At 41.7% G+C, this 20,622-nt stretch overlaps 2 protein-coding genes across 5 annotated transcripts; one reads left to right on the forward strand and one right to left on the reverse strand.

Annotated features, from left to right (window-relative positions):
* Positions 1-276: 276 nt before the first annotated feature.
* LOC117456132 (adenosine receptor A1-like) lies at positions 277-3,620 on the reverse strand. The gene is made up of 4 exons (XM_034095889.1): positions 3,359-3,620; positions 1,490-1,624; positions 1,167-1,351; positions 277-1,015 (listed from the first exon to the last, which is right to left on the reverse strand). The coding sequence occupies exons 1-4, from the start codon at positions 3,536-3,538 to the stop codon at positions 277-279; spliced, it is 1,239 nt and encodes a 412-aa protein (XP_033951780.1). The 5' UTR covers positions 3,539-3,620.
* A 1,905-nt stretch (positions 3,621-5,525) lies between these two features.
* Positions 5,526-12,762, forward strand: gtf3c3 (general transcription factor IIIC, polypeptide 3). 4 transcript variants are annotated; one of them, XR_004553442.1, is made up of 20 exons: positions 5,526-5,736; positions 5,873-5,945; positions 6,157-6,533; positions 6,609-6,732; positions 6,809-7,000; positions 7,299-7,464; positions 7,576-7,723; positions 7,832-8,006; positions 8,183-8,283; positions 8,417-8,588; positions 8,752-8,954; positions 9,114-9,215; positions 9,433-9,565; positions 9,874-10,099; positions 10,193-10,247; positions 10,481-10,616; positions 10,833-10,957; positions 11,029-11,181; positions 11,374-11,614; positions 12,178-12,762. XR_004553442.1 is itself a non-coding variant. In XM_034099196.1 (20 exons), exons 1-19 carry the CDS (start codon positions 5,644-5,646, stop codon positions 11,494-11,496), a joined length of 2,877 nt encoding a protein of 958 aa, XP_033955087.1. In that variant the 5' UTR covers positions 5,526-5,643; the 3' UTR covers positions 11,497-11,526; positions 12,178-12,762. The 4 variants fall into 4 exon arrangements, 2 of the variants coding, with proteins under 2 accessions (XP_033955087.1, XP_033955074.1); XR_011644300.1 differs by having other exon boundaries at positions 11,374-11,581; XM_034099196.1 differs by having other exon boundaries at positions 11,374-11,526.
* Positions 12,763-20,622: the final 7,860 nt, after the last annotated feature.

Raw genomic sequence — 20,622 nt, forward strand, 5'->3', positions numbered from 1 at the left:
ATGGGCACGGTACAATAAATGCATTTTTTATTTTTAAAACAACAAATGTGCAAATCTGCCACAAAGTGGCTAGTGCAATTTATATAATATAAAATCAATGTATTCAACTATTACATAGAAACCATTTATATTCCTTATGTGCCATGTAAGCAATATGTATGATAGTAAAATAAGACGTTATTTGTTTTTAATAGATAATATTTGTACAAAAACTCCAATAAATCTTCTGAACTCAGAAACACGTTTTTAAACAATAATTGCAAAAGAACCACACCTTTACTGGCGTTTCAGCCTAAAGCTCATCAATGCTCTCCACATCCTTATCAGAGTGTGTCGGAATGACCTCATCCTGTACGCATACAGGATGGGGTTGAGAGCGGAGTTGGCGTGGGAGAGCAGAACGGCCGCTAGTGTGAGCGACATGGGCACACGGCACTGTGGGCACAGCAGCAGCACGCAGTTTATGATGTGGATGGGCATCCAGCACACTACGAACAGAAACAGGACCAGGAAGAGGGAGGTGGCTTTGCGCACCTCCTGGCGGGAGCGGAGGCCTGATCTGACCTCGTTTGGCTCGCCTGGCCGGGGGTCAGCCGCACCACAGCTGGAGCTGCTGGACCCAGACGAGGCCGACCTGAGTCCTGGATTTGTAAACACAGCCGTGGTCTCAGTGTCAATAAGAGAACCAACGCTGGATTGCACTTCCTCCACAGCCCTCACTTCAGTCTTGCATTTTCCCGCCTTTTCTTTAGCTTGTCTACTGAATCTATTCCCTGTGTCATGTCCCCAAGCAGCAGAACTCCCACTGTCCTCGGTCCCGTTGCTCCCACTACCAGCAGTTCTCGTGTTCTCCGAAGACCCCCTGGCTACAGCGATGCGTTTGAGTTGCCGTCGGATGGTGAGGAAGATGTGGCCGTAGATGATGAACATGGCCAGCAGTGGCACCAGGAGACAGCAGAAGAAGTTGAAGTAGACCATGTAGCTCATGTTCACCACACAAGTGAAGATACAGTAGCTGGTAAAACAGGGAGGCATATTTATATAATATAAAAGCATGTCCCACTTTTCTTGGGAGCCTTGCTATTCTAACTCCTAGATTGGCCTACAAATACATGTCATCCCTGCACCACTCACTCTGCTCCTCACCCATCTCTTCCTCCTCTTACCTAGAGCCTGCTTGTTGTCTTCTCCAGTCCATGAGCGGCACGGAGCCGGAGATGGCCCCCAGGCCCCAGGTGAGCAGCAGGGCCAGCTGGGCGTTCCTCGGGCTCATGACGCGCTGGTACTGGAAGGGCAGGATGATAGCCATGTAGCGCTCAGCTGCTACTGCTAACTGACTCAGGATGGAGCTCTTGAAGGGAAGTAACACTTCTGTAATTAAACGCTTACCTCCAATTCTGTGTTAAGGGCCAGTGTTAATCTTGAGGGAGGGGTATCAGAAAATGATGCTGAAACGATTTTGCTGTTACTGTCTAGTGGATGTTCCTACCTGTGTGAGCACCATCAGGATGCTGAGCATCACCAGGCAGAGCGGCAGGTTGTGGTGAGGATGACCCAGGTCTGTGAGCACCGCACAGGGGATCGCAACCAAACCCACCAGAGTGTCTGCCACTGCCAACGATACCTTCACAGACACAGTAAAACACACTTTTATTCCTTTGGATAAGTGTTTATAGTTATGGATTAATTAAAATGTCAGGATATCTTGGGTCAAATACCTCAATCTCGATAATGCAACACAATTAAATATATTTACAACATATAAGATCTAGGCAAGGCGGGCAAGGCAAGTTTATTTATATAAAGCACCTTTCAACACAAGGCAATTCAAGGTGCTTTACAAAAATGAAAGACATTCAGACAAAGGCATTTAAAAACAGTCATTAAAAAGAAAAGATAATAAAAGAAAAAATACATGAATAAAAAGTTACAGTGCCGTTTAAGATATGAATAGTTCACACAGAAGTTCCACTTTACTGATGAACACAACGGCTCAGTTTCAATTAAAAGCAGCGACAAAAAGAAAAGTCTTCAGCCTGGATTTAAAAGTAGTCAGAGTTGCAGCGGACCTGCAGGTTTCTGGGAGTTTGTTCCAGATATTTGGAGCATAATAACTAAACACTGCTTTACCATGTTTAGTTCTGACTCTGGGGACAGAAAGCTGACCAGTCCCTGAAGACCTGAGAGATCTGGATGGTTCATAATTTAGCAGGAGGTTAGAAATGTATTTTGGGCCTAAACCATTCAGTGCTTTATAAACCAGCAGCAGTATTTTGAAATCTATTCTTTGACACACAGGAAGCCAGTGTAAAGACTTCAGAACAGGAGTGATGTGATCCACTTTCTTAGTGTTAGTGAGGACTCGAGCAGCGGCGTTCTGAATCAGCTGCAGCTTTCTAATAGATTTTTTAGTGAGACCTGTGAAGACACCATTGCAGTAGTCGAGTCTACTGAAGATAAAAGCATGGACAAGTTTTTCCAAATCCTGCTGTGACATTAGTCTTTTAATCCTAGATATGTTCTTTAGGTGATAGTAGACTGATTTAGTAACTGTTTTAATGTGACTGTTGAAACTCAGGTCAGAGTCCATGACTACACCTAGATTTCTGGCTTTATCTGTTGTTTTGAACATTGCAGACAGAAGCTCAGCGCTAACTTTTAAACGTTCTGCCTTGGCTCCAAAAACCATTACCTCAGTTTTATCTTTGTTTAATTGGAGAAAGTTCTGACACATCCAGTCATTGATTTGTTCAATGCACTTACTCAGTGTTTGAATTGGAGCATAGTCTCCTGGTGAAATGGTTATGTAAATGTGTGTGTCATCCGCATAGCTATGGTAACTCATTTTGTTGTTTTTCATTATCTGAGCCAGTGGTAGCATGTAGATGTTAAAGAGAAGAGGCCCCAAGATGGAGCCTTGGGGAACCCCACATGTCATATTTGTCAACTCAGATGTGTATTTACCTATAGAAACAAAGTTTTTTCTGTCCTTTAAGTAGGATTCAAACCAATTTAGAACTGTTTCCGAAAGTCCCACCCAGTTTTCCAGTCGGTCTAGTAATATGCTGTGGTCAACAGTGTCAAACTCAGCACTGAGATCTAATAATACTAACACTGAAGTTCTGCCACTGTCTGTGTTTTAAGTGGATGTCATTGAAGACCTTTACAAGAGCAGTCTCAGTGCTGTGGTTTGGACGAAATCCAGACTGGAACACATCAAAACTGTTATTTATTTATCTAGATACATATAGATATTTAGCCCTGGACTTCTTGCAGTTTTCCTAAATCACAGGTTTGAATGTTAAGATCCAACATTGTAGATGGGGATGAAACAGACTGCAGGACTGTAGTTCCTCACCAGGAAGTAATTGGTGACCGTGTGAAGTTTCTTGTTCCAGCTGACAGCCAGACACACCAGGAAGTTTCCGATGATGGCGAGCATGGCGATGATGAGCTCAGTTGCGATGTAGAGGCCCTTCAGACGGGGCAGGAACCCGTACGGCATCTCTGCCGAGCAACTACCGGGGGTCGCATTCATGATAGGGAGGAGGCGGAGACTCAGTCATGGGAAGCCTTCAACTGTACCATTCAGCCGGCGGTGGTGAACAAGGTGTTCAAATCTTCCACTTCCACTGTCCTATACTGAGAGATGTATATAGTTTTAACACTGAGTACACACTACATTATTTTGAAGAGAAGAAGGAGATATGAGAGGAGAGAGGTTGTTATGAAGCTCAGTCTGCAGCCTTTGTGCTGAACAACTGAGAGGGAAGAATTGTTCCTGATAAGGGACAAAAACATCGACACACGCATCCAAACAAGTGTTCACTGTTTACACACTGATATTGATTCAAACTGCTTCCCTGTTGCTTCATTAAAACACATGGATTGTAAAATATACATTTGCAGTGAAAAGGCACAAAATAAAACCGGGCTGAAGTTACAGTACTACACATTATTGTTGTGGGTTGGGGGACTCGAATGCATATCTATTCCTAATCATTTTTTGCTTAATGATCATCATTTTGAAAATATTATGCATCTATGACGTACACACAAGGCATGTTTTTACAAATATGTGTAAAAGGGATTAGCGAGTAAATCTCAAGAGATACAGATAAATAAAATATAAATCTGTTGCATGACGAAATTAAAGGGCCGTACCTGAAAAATCAGTCATACAAAAAAACATACACGTGTACGTGTGACCCTGTAATTATTTTTAACTCAGTCCCTTAGAGATTATAAACTAAAAAGGCTTTGATACCCAAAATCCCCAGGACAAAGTCATTATTTGTGGATAATGAAGTTTACTTACCTTCAGGTGCATTCATCTCAAAGTTGGAACATCATCTAGCACACTGACATAATTAAAGTTGATGAGGAAAGGCAGCAGGTACACATTGGAAGGACACTGGGAAATAAGTAGGAGGAGCATCAACTGATAAAACCGTCCTTCATCACACTTCCTCTCCATCCCTCTGTGTTCCCTCTGTTTCTTACAGGGGAGATAAAAGGAGAATGCAGCATACGTCAGCAGCAGATCCTGTTGAATGAACAGCAGCCGCTGCCTTACTGTTATAGATTCGGGGGAAATGGAAAAGCAGATATGCTTTGACGTAAATGTCCCTCCTGTTCATAACAAAACAAACATGTCATATCAAAATTTCACGCTTGGGCTACACTTTCATATAGTAACATCATTTGTAATTTTCTTCAGTAGAACAACAAATACAGAATCCAAAACATGTGCTAAACATACCATATGCTGCTTAAATTACATTGATTAGATATTATATCAATATGATATAAAAGCATACAGTAGTCAAATGTACCTAGAATATAATTTTTTATTTGTTAAAAATATTAGATTTATTGATTAGTCAATAAATCTTTTTTCATTGTTTAATTAATTGTATTTAAATGTTTGCTAGCTTAAGCATCTCAAATATGAGAATATTCAGCTTTTCTTTGTATTTATATATATATATATATATATATTTATTTATTTATATTGGGTGTCTTTAGATTTTGGACTGTTGGTTTGACAAAACAAGAACATGTAAAGTGTCCTCTTGTAACCTGTTTACTAAAGAGCTCTGCAGTTGTGTTTGCTTTATGCACATTAAGTTCCTACTTATGGAACTGTATGTGCATATTAAACATGTTATTTATTTATTATAAACAGAAGCACACTCAAGAAAGACAATGACTAATAATCGATTAGACTGCAGCTAATTCAGATGAGCCTCTGTATGAGTTTGTATCACTTAAATGTCATCCAAATGTATCCATTCCTTCACTTTTCAATGTCAAAACCCCGTTTTAGTTATATAAAGTAACAATACATATATTTAAATATTTGTAGTTTCAGTATTTAGGCTAAATTGAAGCTCAGAAAATACAGTGTTTTGTACTTTCCTACTTTCACCGCTGAAGGTCGCCAGAAACACCTTTCTTCTTTTCTGGCGCTGTAAGACACGCTATACCGGAAGTTTCTGCAGGTCACGTGACTGTATGTAACATCCGGGTGATTTGTGTTTACTTCAGTCTGTAGCAAGAATGGCTGTATAGAGAGTTAGTTAGGATGTTACAGGACACATTTTGATAAAGAAGTATCTCCTGGGTATTCAGCAGACAGACATGTCTGGGTTCAGCGCGGAGCTCATTGACTACCTGGAGGGGAGGATAAGTTTTGAGGAGTTCGACAAGCGGAGAGATGAGCGGAAAGCAAAGGTAAGGAGAGCCGCAGCACTCAAAAGTAGAGCTAAGCTAGCTAACTCAGTATGCCACTTTACATGTAATTGATAATAATTTACTGCGACTATACTTCCATGCTTGATTTTTATTTTGATATATGTTTTTCTCTAAGGAGTCGGAGATACCTGCAGATGTCGAGGAGGAGGCTCAGCCCTCCACCTCCTCCATTATCCCGGGAAAGATAGGTAAAACTGTCTCAAAATAGTTTTTACTTTACAGTGTTATTGTTTCAATTATATATTGTTTCTGAAAAACATTGAAAGCTTTAACAAACACAAACAATAAAGTACGCCATAAATGACATGTAGCAGATTTTCCAAAAATAATAATCAATAAAAGAATACAACTAGTATCGTATCGGTTATATTTATTACTGTTGATCACATCGCTTCACAGAGGAGGGGGTCAGCCCGGGGGTCCAGCTGGCCTTCGCCTCCATGCTGGAAGAAAAGCCAGAACCAGCATCTTCAGAAGAGCCGGAGGAGGAAGAGGAGGAAGAGGAGGAGGAGGAGGACAGCCTGAGCTACGTGGATGATGAAGAAGATCAGGATTACAAGGTGGAGAAAGATGAGGGGGGGAAGATGGAGATGGACATAGAGGAGGCGGCGGCGGCAGAGGTAAAGGAGGCAGAGAATGGGCCAGGGGTGACAATAGAAAGAAGACGAAAAAGCAGGAAGAAGAAGAAGAAGAGGGAGGAGGACGAAGACGTGACGGTGGGGGATGTGTTTGCCCTGGAGATGGAGCTGAACCGAGAAAACAAGAAGATGATGAAGGTGAGGACGAGAGTTGGAAGGTGTGTTTCCAAACTTTGAATGTGTGCAAGTGTTCAACTTAATGTGTGTGTGTAGGAGCGGCGTCATCGCAGCAAGCTGCCCAGAGCTCTGAGGGGCCTGATGGGAGAGGCCAACATCCGCTACGCCCGAGGAGAGAAAGAGGACGCCATCCTGATGTGCATGGAGATCATACGACAGGGTATCAGACCACTTGTATGTTGTTTTCTTTTAACTATTATTTTTTATATTTCTCCAATACTGAATCTCTCTTGCAGCTCCTCTGGCCTATGAGCCCTTCTCCACCTTGGCCATGATCTACGAGGATGAGGAGGACATGGAGAAGGCGCTGCAGTTCGGTCTGATCACGGCCCATCTCAACCCCTCAGACTGCGAGGAGTGGGTCAGACTGGCCGAAATGTCTCTGGAGCAGGACAACATCCGACAGGCCATCGTCTGCTACTCGAAGGGTCAGTGACTTTAGATTCAAACATGAGAAGAACCATGGTGTATTCTTTGTCTAGCAGGGGGTCTATGAGTACTTTTGCCACGAAGTTGAGTAGGCTGTTCTCATCGTCGTCTTTTGAATCAATCCACACCTAACACTGCGCCACTTATTGGATAATTGTGTTTTGCGTTATTATCTCTGGGTTAGCACAACTATAACTCTTTCACCTAATTTTTTAACAATTAAAGAACGCAATATTGAGTGGTTGTACTGCCCTACTATCAATATTAATATTCTCCGTTCACTCTTGTCCCCTGCAGCTATTAAATATGACCCCACCAACGTGCGCTACGTGTGGGAGCGCTCCAGCCTGCACATGCGCCTGGGAGAACACAAACAGTGCATGGACGGATACCGCAAGATCCTGTCCCTGCTGCCCATGGAGGACGGGGAGCACTTCATGCAGCTCTCCAAGGACATGGCCAAGTACAGAACACACGCTGAGAGACAAACCACATCCACTATCACAGTATTTCCTTAATAACGTGTCATAAGGTTGTAGGTTTAGCAGCATCTGTGTGTGTGTGTCTTGTTTAGGAGCTACTATGAGAGTAATGACTTGCCCTCAGCTCTGGGGGTAATTGAGGAAGCTCTTGGGCGACACCCCGACCTGGTCAGCGATGACTTCATCAACATGGCCGCCGAGCTCTTCATCTCCAACCGGCAGTACAACAAGGCCCTGCGGGTGTGTGTGTGTGTTCAGTGAATTAACGGTTTGCTTGTCATTCAGAGGAATAAAAGGTGTGTTTTTTCTTGGTGAAGCAAATGGAGTACTCTGTGTGTGCTCTTCTAGGTGCTGGTCCAGTTTGCAGCTATAGTTTTGGTCAGGGATGAATCTAACCCAGTTGTTGTAGAACCAAGGGAAGAAGAGAAGGAGGCGGAGAAGACGACTGAGGAAGAAGCAAGTACGAATGAAGAATGTACAACAACTATGAAGACTGTAGAGGAAATAGCTGCAGAAGAGAACGGTGAGTAACTATTTTTCAAAATTATGCAATTATCAGAAATGAGCAGACACTAGTCGTCACTATCAAAGGGTACTTTATAAAGCCAAAATGGATTAAGATCCTTTAACACAAAATCCAACAAACGAACTGTATTCAAAGTGTATTGTTACGCTTATTGAGAATGATGTGTTCCCCAGGTGAAATTCGGGATGTCCAAGTGCCAGACAGTGTCCCAGTGGACCTGAGGGCCAAGCTGATGGTTTGCCTCATTCACCTGCGTGTCATCACACCCCTGGAGGTAAACACAACTTTTCTTTTGCCATTGAGTTTAAACTTTATTGGAGACTTTTCATAAACGTTTTGTTTCTGACATGTTCAATAAACAAACAAAAAACCCATCTATCTCTGTACGAACCCCCCCCCCCCCACAGGGCCTGGTGTCGTCGCTGATGGAGCAGAGTCAGGAGGAGATCGGGGACTTGTACCTGGATGTAGCTGAAGCCTACCTGGAGGAGGGCGAGTACATGGCTGCTCTGCCTCTGCTGTCCGCCCTCGTCATCTCCGAGAAGTACAACCTGGCCGTCGTCTGGCTCCGACACGCAGGTGGGGCCGACAGGAAGTGGAAGTTAACAAAACACAATCTGTAGACTGTCATGCAGGTTAGCAGTCCGTGTGGAGAGCAAAAGAGGGGGCATATATGGCAGAAAAATGTAATTAGCTATTCATATAGTAGTTATCATAATCACCTATTTGGACACTTTTGCAGAGTGTCTGAAGGCGCTGGGCCACATGGAGGTGGCGGCACAGAGCTACACTAAAGTGGTGAATATGGCCCCCCAGCACCTGGAGGCGCGGCTCTCCCTGGCCACCCTGCAGCAGCAGCTGGGCCGACCCGACTGCGCCCTCAAAGCTCTGGAGTCCATGTACGACAGCGACACTCTGGCACAGGACTCTTCAGCCGCACAGAAGGTATGAGCAGGGATCCATCACTAAATTCATGGGCAATACATTATTACAAAAACACTCAAGTTATCCAAAGCATTGTCCCTACTTGATGGATTTGAAAGAGTGCCAGCATTATTGAGTTGTCAGTGTGTACACTCATCACTATATGTGCCGTGGTTGTAGGAATTGAAGCTGCTTCTCCATCGCTCCACCCTGCTGAAGACCCAGGGACTCACACAGGACTACCTGGATGCTATGATCACTATGATCTCCATGCTGCTGAAGGTAACACTCACTCACACCACACTGTTATAATAGTTATAAGGAAGGCTATTAAGGAACTACACATCTTCACGTCACCACCGCTAAGCTAAAGGCGGCTAATGTTGTGTAGTGTAGTCTCATTTAGTCACTTGTTAGTAACCGCTATTTATATGACGCATACAAGCTGCTTCAGACATTCATTCTGTCATTAAAGGGTGATTCCATGTTTCTGTGTTAGGTGTCCATGCAGCGAGCGAAGGTGTGTGTGCGTTCTGTCACCTTGTCGGGGAAGAGTCACCTCAGACTGGTGAAGTCTAAAGACATGGTGCCAGAGATTGATGATCATGAGGCTGCATATCTGGACAACACAGGTAATTGTCCGGCAGTGGCTCAGTCAGTGGGGGCTTGGACTGGGAGCCGTAGGGTCACCGGTTCAAGTCCCCGACCAGACCTAAAATATGGAGTGTGGACTGCTACTTGGAGAGGTCCCAGTTCACCTCCTGCCCTGCTGTGCTGCCCTTGAGCAAGGCACCGGACCCCACCACATTAATAGAGGGTTTCATCCCTCCCAATTCTATGATAAGTAGAATGAAATAAAGCCAGTATAAAGTGTTATCTATTTATCCACTCTTGTTATGAGTCATTACCTTTCATACTGCTGGCCTCCTCTCGCCCCCAGGTAAGACCAACGTCCTTTCCAGAGAGGACTGGTGGCAGCTGCTGGTGAGCTGCGTGCAGACGATGAGCGAGGTGAAGCGCTACGAGGAGTCTGAGTTGCTGGTGGAGTCTGCCATGGAGTTCTACTCCTTCTACGACAACAAGCCGCGGAGGAAGGAGCTGGAGTTCTTCGGCCTGTCCGCCACCATCCTCGACCACAACTACTACAAAGCATACAACTACATCAGGTAGAGTCAAGCGTACAGCTTCATCAGGCAGATGTTCACATGGAGTGTTAATTGTTGAAAGTTAAAATTGTCTTGTTTCCTTCTTCAAACCAGATTGATGTTGATGGAAAATCGGGATCAGCCTCAGCTTTGGAATATTTTCAACCAGGTCTGCATATACTTCAATACTGTCGACATGCCTGGGGGAGAAATGTGGGCATTTTAAGTTTAGTTTCTTACCCAAAGACACTTTGGCAAATTGACTGTTTGTGTTCGGATGGAACAACTGACCCTCTGAGTAGTAAATGCTCAGTTAAATAGCAAATCTTGTACCTATTCCTGTTCATGTGGCTGTTTTTGTGAAATAAAACAAATGTCTAATATGTTTTTTCTCCCCCTCAGCTGACTATCACCTCCCAACACCAGCGTCACCATCGCTTCTGTCTGCGCCTCCTGCTGAAGCATCCTGACAACCACGCCCTGTGTTTCCTATGCGGTCACAACGCCATGGTCTCCGGAAGCTTCAAACATGCCCTAGGTACCATTTTATATTGAATTGATTTGCATTATATTCTACTTAAGTTCAAAATAGTTTGTTACAGCATCCTTCTCCTGATGTCCAGGTTTGTTCATTGTTGCCCATAGATCTGAATTGCTACTATAATTAAAATTTGCTTTCAGGTCTTCCACAAATCGTCCTGCTAGCCCTGTTTGTTTTCCATTGGTATGATTCTCTAACACATGTTGTTTTTAGGCCAGTATGTCCAGGCCTTCCAGACTCACCCCGACACCCCCCTCCACAGCCTGTGTGTGGGCCTCACCTTCTTCCACATGGCCTCTCAGAAATATGTGGCCAAACGCCATGCGCTGGTGCTACAGGTACAGAGTCTGAATGATACTCCCTCTTTAGCAGTTTCTGTACAGTGACATATTAAAATGTGTGTTTTCAGGGTTTCTCCTTCCTGTGGCGGTATGTGGAGCTGCGGGGAGTGTGTCAGGAGAGCATGTACAACCTGGGCAGAGCGCTGCATCAGATGGGCCTCACATATCTGGCTATACATTATTATCAAAAGGCACTGGAACTGCCTGCTCAGAAACTAGAGGTACATACATCACATAACCATTTATTTTCTATTTATCACATAACCGCATACTATTGAGTTCTCAGTCTGCTGTAACATTGTGACTACATTTCAAAACGTCTACTTTTTTGCTAGTATTTGTGCACAATTCTCCAGTAGACCCATAACGCAACATCTTTTCCTCTTGTTGTCTCTTTTTTACCCTCCATGCAGGGTATCCCTGACGATCAGGTGGATCTGAGCAGAGAGATCGCCTTCAACCTGTCTCTCATCTACCAGGCCAGCGGGAACATGAACATGGCCCAGCAGATCATCCAAACACACTGCGTTGTCTGAAAAAAGAATAAAGATATTTATCTATCCCAGGTGGAAATTGGGTTTTCTGAGGAAATGAAAATATGTATTTACACATAAGAAAAAAGTAAATACCATTTTTTCCAAATTGTACTAAAAGGTAAATCATACCTTTTTTACAGATACACAAAATAATAAAAGTGTAAATGTATTCAGAGATTACATTTTTAATTAGAAATGTATTTATTTCTGTATTGATTCATTTATAAGCAAGGCATTTTTGGTACAAGCCAGCTGTACATATGTATATATAAATGCTGTCATTTCAGTTATGTTAAGGCTGTGAGATATAAGAGTTTTTCATAGTATTGATATTTTTCTAGTTTTGGTAGCACTACTGCTAAATTAATTTAGACAATTTCATAATTGTTCCAGTCCCATTTTAGCAAATGTCCGATTTTCTTATGAAGGATTTGATTTACGTTTGCGTTATTTATAAATGTATATACAGTCCTAATGCTTCAGTAAGACTATAATAAGGCTGCTATAACCCATCATGTAAAGAAAGTCATGTTTGTATTATAAAGAATTTCACTCCAACCAAAGATTTTTTCTTTTTATTGGCACAATGCTTCTGTGGCTTTTTTGTTGTTTTTAAATGTTTTTGTTATCAGTGATGTGACAGAAAGAGTGATGGACATCCTTTTTCTTTTGTGATTGCAGGGATTAAGACTGTTGGATTATTTGCCAAATCCCTCCCTCTCCTCTCCCAAGCATCTGCTTCCATCATATTTTCCTCCCGGGTCACTGCACTGCATCTAGGCCAGGCCAGAGGCGGGACAGCCTACTTATGGAGGGGAGGGGCTTTCCCCAGCCACTGAATAATGTGAGCAGGAGGCCTACTATTGTTCAAAACGCAGTATAGATACTACTAAAAGTGTTCCTTCCTATGGTTCCTTCTCAATCATAACTAGCATAAAAGTTATAATGTTAATAATCCTGTAATATCTGTCTGGATTGAGATCATATGTTAAATCAATGGTGAAAAATTAAAAGTAGCAAAACTAAACTTTGAAAATATTCAGTTACAAGTAAAGGTCCTGCATTGAAAATCGTATCGGAAGTAAATTGTAAGTATTGAAAATCGGAGGTATTGCCATCAAAAAAGAATGAATTACTTGTTAAATACAATATTGGTATCCAAAATGTAAATTTGATTCGAAGTTTTAAGTAGCATAAAATGAAAATACTCAGTAAAAGTTCAAGTGTCACATTTTTGTTATCGTTTACATGTACTTCATTAAGTGGTGGGATGTTCATTGTAGTTATTTATAATAAAATGATTTGAAAAAAGATATTTAATATAAAACTATTAATATTTATGATTTTGCTTCCGTATTTGCACCGCCCGTTGTACTCAATATTATCTTAGTAATCATTAATATATACCTACCTTCTTTTGAAGTTAATAAATAGTGGGTTCATGATATCTACATAGTTATAGTCATTCTGGGTGTCATGTTTAGATGGTTGGTGCTGAGAAAAGTAGAAAGTGGTTCATGGTCTTCTTAAAGGTGACATATTATAATGTTTTGGTATTTTACATATGTGTCCGAGCAATGTGTCAGAAAAAACAAGCCTTTTTTAAATAGCTATTCATCTATGTAAGTATAAGAATAACGTTGTTGTTTTTTTAATAACAGCATGTTACATATTGTAATGGTTTCAAAATGACTTGAATACACCTGAGAATAGGATATTATGGGACCTTTAATGGAGAACCTTGTTTATTGTGGTCCCTGTGTCTGGCGACCCCTTTAACCCGCGACCTATATCTTGGGAACCTACAAATGGGTGGTGGTGGGAGGTGTTGAAGCAGATATTTTGATGCTGAGCTCGATCAGTATGCACTGCTAAAACAAAGTTCCTTACCAGCAGGTATAACGATTTCATATTGTGATAACCAGAAGGCGGCTGGTTGTATTTCCCCCGGCATGGCAGGGCGTCAGCTGGCCGGGAGCAGAGTGCGTGAAGCGGCGGAAACGGAGAGGCGGATGTGGAGAGGTCCAGCCGAATAAATAAGAGATGAACGCGTCCTTCTATGCAGCCTGGCATCATGACGGAGATTTTTCAGAGAATGAGATCGGAACTATGATTTAAAAACGGGCATTACATTGTTTTGTTTGGCTTGTTTGACCAGACTGGCTACCGAGGGGCAGCGTGTCTTCGCCCGGCCTCTGGAGCTCTGGTTCCCGCTTGGAAGCCGATGAAGGGTCGGTGGTGCCCGGGCCGTATGGAGGTCCTTCGCTCATAATCATTCTGCAGGGCTTGTATGCAGGTGTGGTCGTAGTCGACGTATAACTCGGTGTAAATAAGGCAAGTGACGCGTCTCAGATGTATGTTATAATAATAGACAGGTATGTGGTTGATTTTATACCGGGGGGTTGCCTCATATGTTGCCTTTAACGACCCTCTTTCTGAACTCAAATGCATTTGATCATATCTCTTTTCACCCATAAATGTGTTTACTGCTGTGTAGGCTATATGGCTGCTTTTTAACTGATGAAGTCATACTTTAATGTGGTATGTTGAGCGCATGAACAACATTTAAAGGCCTGCTAAAAACAACAACAAAGCCAAAATTAATCTTCAGCATCATCGTACGTTCTAAATAAAAAGGAGCTTTATGCAAAAACAGGTCAACAGTGCTTACATAGCCTACACACTGTTAAATAATGTGGGTAAATCAGATCAGAGCAGTAATCACAATTTAGATCAACCTCAGAATAACAGCTCATCTCCTATTATCTCACTTTATAGCCCCATATGTCTGGAAGTGTAATCTGTACATAGCCTAATAGTAGTGTAGTCTGGGGTTAAATATTTCAGGGAAATGATTGACAGGTCGTTATTGTGCTGAGATCAATGAGGATGTGGCTTCCTTTAGCAGATTCATGCTGAAGGAATAGCCTTAATTGACACATGTACAGTAAGTCCAGTGGCTTGGCGTAATGTAAGTAATACTCAAGTACTGTAGTTATGTACTAAAACTTCATTTGAGTTTTTCCATTTTATTCTACTTTATACTTCTACCCCAGAACATTTATAAGCTAATATTATATTTTGTTACTCCCCTACATTAATTTGAATCACTTTAGTTACACTAGAGATTTAAATTACAAGCCAATACAAAATAAACTAATACATGAACTATGATATATTATTAAATGTTAAGGTGCCCAGCAGCAGTATATTTTGTTCAGTTAGCTCCACATTTATGATGACATTAATACATCATTAGTCATAATCCAGTAATTGAATGTATATAGACTATTATGCACTTTTGGTACAATAAGTACATTTTGAATTAGAAAGTCGAGTACTGCTCAAAACACTTTAAGAGAAGTTGAAGCAGCATTTACATACTCCACAATCCCTCTGCTGCAGCTTGGTGTTGCATTCAAGTACAAGGGAGACTCTCAAGTGCATGAGACTATTTTAGACTACTACGCCGATTGACCAGTTATGTGATACTTCAATTATTGATGCATCGTGCCCCATGCTTTTTTCTATTAAACCAACTGAAAAGACCTTTCCTAATCTGCTCTTGGATAAAACTGCTGCCTTATTGCGCTAATTAACAAATCCACATATGCATCTTTATTGTTAGGCACATGATTTAAAAACAACCACAGCATTTCAAAGTGTGGCAACAAAAGATACATCATTTCCCATCCCAGATAAAGACCCTGTAGATCTTTCCGCTTTCCTCCAGATTTTGATGTCATGTTCTATCCACAGGAAATGACTGGAGCACTAGAGGCCGAGATGCCATGACGTATGGCTGAAGCCACAAAAACAAAACCATAATGCAACCCAGTCGTCTTTTTGCAATTAAAATCAAATTGTTTTAAACCCTTGCTACTATTTTTTGGGGGATAATTTAGTGTCTTTAGTGTTGGTGGAGCACTGTCATGTCTTGTCAAAATGTATCTGGCACTTGATCCGCACAAGTTAGAAGTGAAGAATCTCATGAAACAAACCCACACACACGCACTGGCACAGAGGAATGTGATGGTTGTGTTTGGGGACAGGAAGCTGTCGCCTCAGACGGGACCGCCTCATTGTTCTCCAATCACGCTACAGCTATTTCAGGACTGTGTGTGTGTGTGCGTTTGTACAACCCTCATCCAGATCTACATTTAACTTAATAGACCTTAAATTGTCTCCCATATTAAACAACACCCAACCAGAAATCCTGTACGCTGGCAGTTAAAGGGGCGGTTTGTATTAATGTTCTCCCTGCAGATAGAGAAGTGTAGCACAACAACATTACACAACATTCTTTGGGGAAATAGGACACATTTTTGGGCATGTCTTAGGGACAGCCTCAGCTGTAGCGCCACTACAGATTTAATTAGGATGATTTTCTTTACATTTCGAGCTTTCCTAATGCTGCTTTTAAGCACTTGCATTATTCAGTAATGTAGCACTTACTGTAGCATAACCCAAGCCCCGCCTCACAAAGACGAATATCAGCAGTATTTAGATTTGAGTGCAGAGTTAGAGGGTGCAATGCTCCTCCGTCCAGCTCACAAACATTAGGGTTTATAGGAAACACTTGTGCATGCTGTTCATCATTTATTGTCTTAGCCTAGTTTGAGTAGTAGGAGTGTTTGTGCCTGCCTGTTGTGATTACCACTGGTCGGTGTATTGATGTCAGTGCCTGGACCTTTTTTTTTTATGGCTTGTGTGTATATTTAGGCACAAAGTCTCACCATCTTCAGCCGCACAGAAGGTATGAGCAGGGATCCATCACTAAATTCATGGGCAATACATTATTACAAAAACACTCAAGTTATCCAAAGCATTGTCCCTACTTGATGGATTTGAAAGAGTGCCAGCATTATTGAGTTGTCAGTGTGTACACTCATCACTATATGTGCCGTGGTTGTAGGAATTGAAGCTGCTTCTCCATCGCTCCACCCTGCTGAAGACCCAGGGACTCACACAGGACTACCTGGATGCTATGATCACTATGATCTCCATGCTGCTGAAGGTAACACTCACTCACACCACACTGTTATAATAGTTATAAGGAAGGCTATTAAGGAACTACACATCTTCACGTCACCACCGCTAAGCTAAAGGCGGCTAATGTTGTGTAGTGTAGTCTCATTTAGTCACTTGTTAGTAACCGCTATTTATATGACGCATACAAGCTGCTTCAGACATTCATTCTGTCATTAAAGGGTGATTCCATGTTTCTGTGTTAGGTGTCCATGCAGCGAGCGAAGGTGTGTGTGCGTTCTGTCACCTTGTCGGGGAAGAGTCACCTCAGACTGGTGAAGTCTAAAGACATGGTGCCAGAGATTGATGATCATGAGGCTGCATATCTGGACAACACAGGTAATTGTCCGGCAGTGGCTCAGTCAGTGGGGGCTTGGACTGGGAGCCGTAGGGTCACCGGTTCAAGTCCCCGACCAGACCTAAAATATGGAGTGTGGACTGCTACTTGGAGAGGTCCCAGTTCACCTCCTGCCCTGCTGTGCTGCCCTTGAGCAAGGCACCGGACCCCACCACATTAATAGAGGGTTTCATCCCTCCCAATTCTATGATAAGTAGAATGAAATAAAGCCAGTATAAAGTGTTATCTATTTATCCACTCTTGTTATGAGTCATTACCTTTCATACTGCTGGCCTCCTCTCGCCCCCAGGTAAGACCAACGTCCTTTCCAGAGAGGACTGGTGGCAGCTGCTGGTGAGCTGCGTGCAGACGATGAGCGAGGTGAAGCGCTACGAGGAGTCTGAGTTGCTGGTGGAGTCTGCCATGGAGTTCTACTCCTTCTACGACAACAAGCCGCGGAGGAAGGAGCTGGAGTTCTTCGGCCTGTCCGCCACCATCCTCGACCACAACTACTACAAAGCATACAACTACATCAGGTAGAGTCAAGCGTACAGCTTCATCAGGCAGATGTTCACATGGAGTGTTAATTGTTGAAAGTTAAAATTGTCTTGTTTCCTTCTTCAAACCAGATTGATGTTGATGGAAAATCGGGATCAGCCTCAGCTTTGGAATATTTTCAACCAGGTCTGCATATACTTCAATACTGTCGACATGCCTGGGGGAGAAATGTGGGCATTTTAAGTTTAGTTTTCTTACCCAAAGACACTTTGGCAAATTGACTGTTTGTGTTCGGATGGAACAACTGACCCTCTGAGTAGTAAATGCTCAGTTAAAATAGCAAATCTTGTACCTATTCCTGTTCATGTGGCTGTTTTTTGTGAAATAAAACAAATGTCTCATATGTTTTTTCTCCCCCTCAGCTGACTATCACCTCCCAACACCAGCGTCACCATCGCTTCTGTCTGCGCCTCCTGCTGAAGCATCCTGACAACCACGCCCTGTGTTTCCTATGCGGTCACAACGCCATGGTCTCCGGAAGCTTCAAACATGCCCTAGGTACCATTTTATATTGAATTGATTTGCATTATATTCTACTTAAGTTCAAAATAGTTTGTTACAGCATCCTTCTCCTGATGTCCAGGTTTGTTCATTGTTGCCCATAGATCTGAATTGCTACTATAATTAAAATTTGCTTTCAGGTCTTCCACAAATCGTCCTGCTAGCCCTGTTTGTTTTCCATTGGTATGATTCTCTAACACATGTTGTTTTTAGGCCAGTATGTCCAGGCCTTCCAGACTCACCCCGACACCCCCCTCCACAGCCTGTGTGTGGGCCTCACCTTCTTCCACATGGCCTCTCAGAAATATGTGGCCAAACGCCATGCGCTGGTGCTACAGGTACAGAGTCTGAATGATACTCCCTCTTTAGCAGTTTCTGTACAGTGACATATTAAAATGTGTGTTTTCAGGGTTTCTCCTTCCTGTGGCGGTATGTGGAGCTGCGGGGAGTGTGTCAGGAGAGCATGTACAACCTGGGCAGAGCGCTGCATCAGATGGGCCTCACATATCTGGCTATACATTATTATCAAAAGGCACTGGAACTGCCTGCTCAGAAACTAGAGGTACATACATCACATAACCATTTATTTTCTATTTATCACATAACCGCATACTATTGAGTTCTCAGTCTGCTGTAACATTGTGACTACATTTCAAAACGTCTACTTTTTTGCTAGTATTTGTGCACAATTCTCCAGTAGACCCATAACGCAACATCTTTTCCTCTTGTTGTCTCTTTTTTACCCTCCATGCAGGGTATCCCTGACGATCAGGTGGATCTGAGCAGAGAGATCGCCTTCAACCTGTCTCTCATCTACCAGGCCAGCGGGAACATGAACATGGCCCAGCAGATCATCCAAACACACTGCGTTGTCTGAAAAAAGAATAAAGATATTTATCTATCCCAGGTGGAAATTGGGTTTTCTGAGGAAATGAAAATATGTATTTACACATAAGAAAAAAGTAAATACCATTTTTTCCAAATTGTACTAAAAGGTAAATCATACCTTTTTTACAGATACACAAAATAATAAAAGTGTAAATGTATTCAGAGATTACATTTTTAATTAGAAATGTATTTATTTCTCTATTGATTCATTTATAAGCAAGGCATTTTTGGTACAAGCCAGCTGTACATATGTATATATAAATGCTGTCATTTCAGTTATGTTAAGGCTGTGAGATATAAGAGTTTTTCATAGTATTGATATTTTTCTAGTTTTGGTAGCACTACTGCTAATTAATTTAGACAATTTCATAATTGTTCCAGTCCCATTTTAGCAAATGTCCGATTTTTCTTATGAAGGATTTGATTTACGTTTGCGTTATTTATAAATGTATATACAGTCCTAATGCTTCAGTAAGACTATAATAAGGCTGCTATAACCCATCATGTAAAGAAAGTCATGTTTGTATTATAAAGAATTTCACTCCAACCAAAGATTTTTTCTTTTATTGGCACAATGCTTCTGTGGCTTTTTTGTTGTTTTTAAATGTTTTTGTTATCAGTGATGTGACAGAAAGAGTGATGGACATCCTTTTTCTTTTGTGATTGCAGGGATTAAGACTGTTGGATTATTTGCCAAATCCCTCCCTCTCCTCTCCCAAGCATCTGCTTCCATCATATTTTCCTCCCGGGTCACTGCACTGCATCTAGGCCAGGCCAGAGGCGGGACAGCCTACTTATGGAGGGGAGGGGCTTTCCCCAGCCACTGAATAATGTGAGCAGGAGGCCTACTATTGTTCAAAACGCAGTATAGATACTACTAAAAGTGTTCCTTCCTATGGTTCCTTCTCAATCATAACTAGCATAAAAGTTATAATGTTAATAATCCTGTAATATCTGTCTGGATTGAGATCATATGTTAAATCAATGGTGAAAAATTAAAAGTAGCAAAACTAAACTTTGAAAATATTCAGTTACAAGTAAGGTCCTGCATTGAAAATCGTATCGGAAGTAAATTGTAAGTATTGAAAATCGGAGGTATTGCCATCAAAAAAGAATGAATTACTTGTTAAATACAATATTGGTATCCAAAATGTAAATTTGATTCGAAGTTTTAAGTAGCATAAAATGAAAATACTCAGTAAAAGTTCAAGTGTCACATTTTTGTTATCGTTTACATGTACTTCATTAAGTGGTGGGATGTTCATTGTAGTTATTTATAATAAAATGATTTGAAAAAAGATATTTAATATAAAACTATTAATATTTATGATTTTGCTTCCGTATTTGCACCGCCCGTTGTACTCAATATTATCTTAGTAATCATTAATATATACCTACCTTCTTTTGAAGTTAATAAATAGTGGGTTCATGATATCTACATAGTTACAGTCATTGTGGTGTCATGTTTAGATGGTTGGTGCTGAGAAAAGTAGAAAGTGGTTCATGGTCTTCTTAAAGGTGACATATTATAATGTTTTGGTATTTTACATATGTGTCCGAGCAATGTGTCAGAAAAACCAGCCTTTTTTAAATAGCTATTCATCTATGTAAGTATGAGAAGAATAACGTTGTTTTTTTAATAACAGCATGTTACATATTGTAATGGTTTCAAAATGACTTGAATACACCTGAGAATAGGATATTATGGGACCTTTAATGGAGAACCTTGTTTATTGTGGTCCCTGTGTCTGGCGACCCCTTTAACCCGCGACCTATATCTTGGGAACCTACAAATGGGTGGTGGTGGGAGGTGT

The sequence above is a fragment of the Pseudochaenichthys georgianus genome, chromosome 2 (genome assembly GCF_902827115.2).
Source record: "Pseudochaenichthys georgianus chromosome 2, fPseGeo1.2, whole genome shotgun sequence".
In the NCBI taxonomy this organism is placed as follows: Eukaryota; Metazoa; Chordata; class Actinopteri; order Perciformes; family Channichthyidae; genus Pseudochaenichthys; species Pseudochaenichthys georgianus.